Here is a 2,341-nt window from a genome sequence, read left to right as displayed (position 1 = left end):
TGCTGTGCCCTGCTACGTCCTGCTACGCCCTGCGTTGCCTTGCTACGCTCTGCGTTGCCTTGCTACGTCCTGCTACGCCCTGTGTTGCCTTGCTACGCTCTGCGGGGCCCTGCTACGTCCTGCCACGCTCTGCGGGGCCCTGCTACGCTCTGCTGTGCCCTGCATGTCCTGCTACGCTCTGCTGTGTCCTGCATGTCCTGCTGCGCTCGGCTACGTCCTGCTAAGCTCTGCGGGGCCCTGCTACGTCCTTTGCCCGTCTGTTTTATTCATCGTCTTCATCATATTTGAGTGTTTTTCTGATGCTTTAGCGTTCCGTTCGTTCTCCATCCTGATACTGGTCTTACCTTTAAAGGGGCCTCCTTTAAAATCCAGCGTCACTTTCCCTTCTTGTGTCAAATAGCCAAACCACTCGCCGTTCTTAGTGTCAGGAAACTGTAGGATCACACACACACAAACACACACACACACACACACACACACACACACACACAGTATTTAACCCCCTCCCAAAAAACATGGAATCACTGAAACCAGAACTAATATTTTCTATTTCAGTTTTCTTTTGAGAAAGTACTGTATGTGAACTTTTATTGCATATTTCCCAACATGTAGAATACCTTTTTATATATATCTATATATATAGAGATATATATATATATATATCTCTATATATATATAAGTTATATATATATATATATAATATATATAAGTAAAGGAACATGTAAACTCACGTGGTTAAAGGTGTACTCATACACCTGAGAGAAGGTCTCCAGCAGCTGGGGCTTCTGGGTCTGACTGTAGGCCATCAGGAAGGCGATGAGCGCCTCACAGTGGGGCCACCACAGCTTCATACTCCACTCCAGCTGCACACACACACACACACACACACACACACACACACACACACACACACACACACACACACACACACACACACACACACACACACACACACACACATGCACACACGCACACGATCAGCCTGCCAGATTGATTACATTTTATATAGATTTTAACTCTTGTGTTGTCTTCCCGTTAACCATAAACTTGCTCTTTAACATCAAAATTCAATTTTTTTTTGTGCTTTTTTGTTGTTTTTGTTGTTTTTTCTCATTTATTTTTTAAAAACCTGAGCTGGTTTAATAATGGGTTTTACATTTATTCTTGGAATTCATGGTCAACAAACCTCATTTATATCAAATTATACATACGTTTTTAGTTAAAAAGGCAGAAATGATGAATTATTTTGACTAATAGTTAAGATCAGAGGATGTTGAGCGGGTAGATGTCAAAGTTTAGTCCAGATACTGTTTTGAAACCATAAAAAAAAAAGAAATTCAAAATCCATAGGATTTATATATATATATATATATATATATATATATCCTATGGATTTTGAATTTCTTTTTTTATATATATATATATAAACACCCCAAAAATGCAATGAAAGTTATCATTATTTTACCTGAAGAATGTTGTGTGGAATCATCCATGTCTATATTAGATTGAAAGAAAGCTAATATTTCTGATATAAAACACATTGAAACGGGTCAATTAGACCCGGGTTAAGATATGAATGTAATGACATCTGCCATGCAGCAGGGGGCGGTGTGGCAAAACAAGTTATGATTCTGCAATAAGTAAGAGGGTTGTCAAACATCGTTTGGACACGCAGGTGCATCTTTCGACCTTTAGCGGTTTAATGATACGATAATGACGTGTAAATAAATAAATAATTAAATAAATAAATGAATAATTTCACCTGTGTGGGGCAGTGACCGTCCACATCCAGGAAGTAGAAGAGCCCGCCGTGCTCTTTGTCCCAGCCCTTCTGATACGGCAGCTCCACAAACTTGTTGATGGCCGTCTGCTGGAGCTCTGCGTCCCCCTGCTCCGCACTGACCTGGAGCAAAAACCAGCCGGCCTCCAGGGCGTGCCCTGAGATAGCACAGGTCAGCAAGGGTTAGCACAGGTCAGCAAGGGTCAACAGGGTTCAACACAGGTCAACACGGGTCAACACGGGTCAGCACAGGTCAACACGGGTCAGCATGGGACAGCACAGGTCAGCACGGGTCAGCAAAGGGTCAACACAAGTCAACACGAGTCAGCACGGGTCAACACGGGTCAGCAAAGCGTCAGCACGGGTCAACACAGGTCAGCATGGGTCAGCACGGTGTGGGTGGATGGATGGTGCGGGTGGATGGTGTGGATGGATGGTGTGGGTGGATGGTGCGGATGGATGGTGTGGGTGGATGGTGTGGGTGGATGGTGCGGATGGATGGTGCGGGTGGATGGTGCGGGTGGATGGTGCGGGTGGATGGTGTGGGTGGATGGTGCGGGT

The 2,341-nt window shown here is 44.3% G+C and overlaps 1 protein-coding gene across 1 annotated transcript in view; it reads right to left on the bottom strand.

The window, feature by feature from the left end:
- Window positions 1-2,341, bottom strand: part of renbp (renin binding protein) — a 10,192-nt gene that overhangs the window by 471 nt on the left and 7,380 nt on the right. The window contains exons 7-9 of the mRNA XM_034877833.1: window positions 1,763-1,938; window positions 732-863; window positions 345-432 (exon numbers count right to left, since the gene is read on the bottom strand). Of these exons, the coding sequence (XP_034733724.1) occupies window positions 345-432; window positions 732-863; window positions 1,763-1,938 (396 nt within the window). The remainder of the gene's footprint in view (window positions 1-344; window positions 433-731; window positions 864-1,762; window positions 1,939-2,341) is intronic.

This window comes from Etheostoma cragini, chromosome 7 (assembly GCF_013103735.1).
Source record: "Etheostoma cragini isolate CJK2018 chromosome 7, CSU_Ecrag_1.0, whole genome shotgun sequence".
Classification (NCBI taxonomy): Eukaryota; Metazoa; Chordata; class Actinopteri; order Perciformes; family Percidae; genus Etheostoma; species Etheostoma cragini.
The sequence above is the reverse complement of the archived record's forward strand: the minus strand, read 5'-3'. Positions and strand labels throughout refer to the sequence as shown.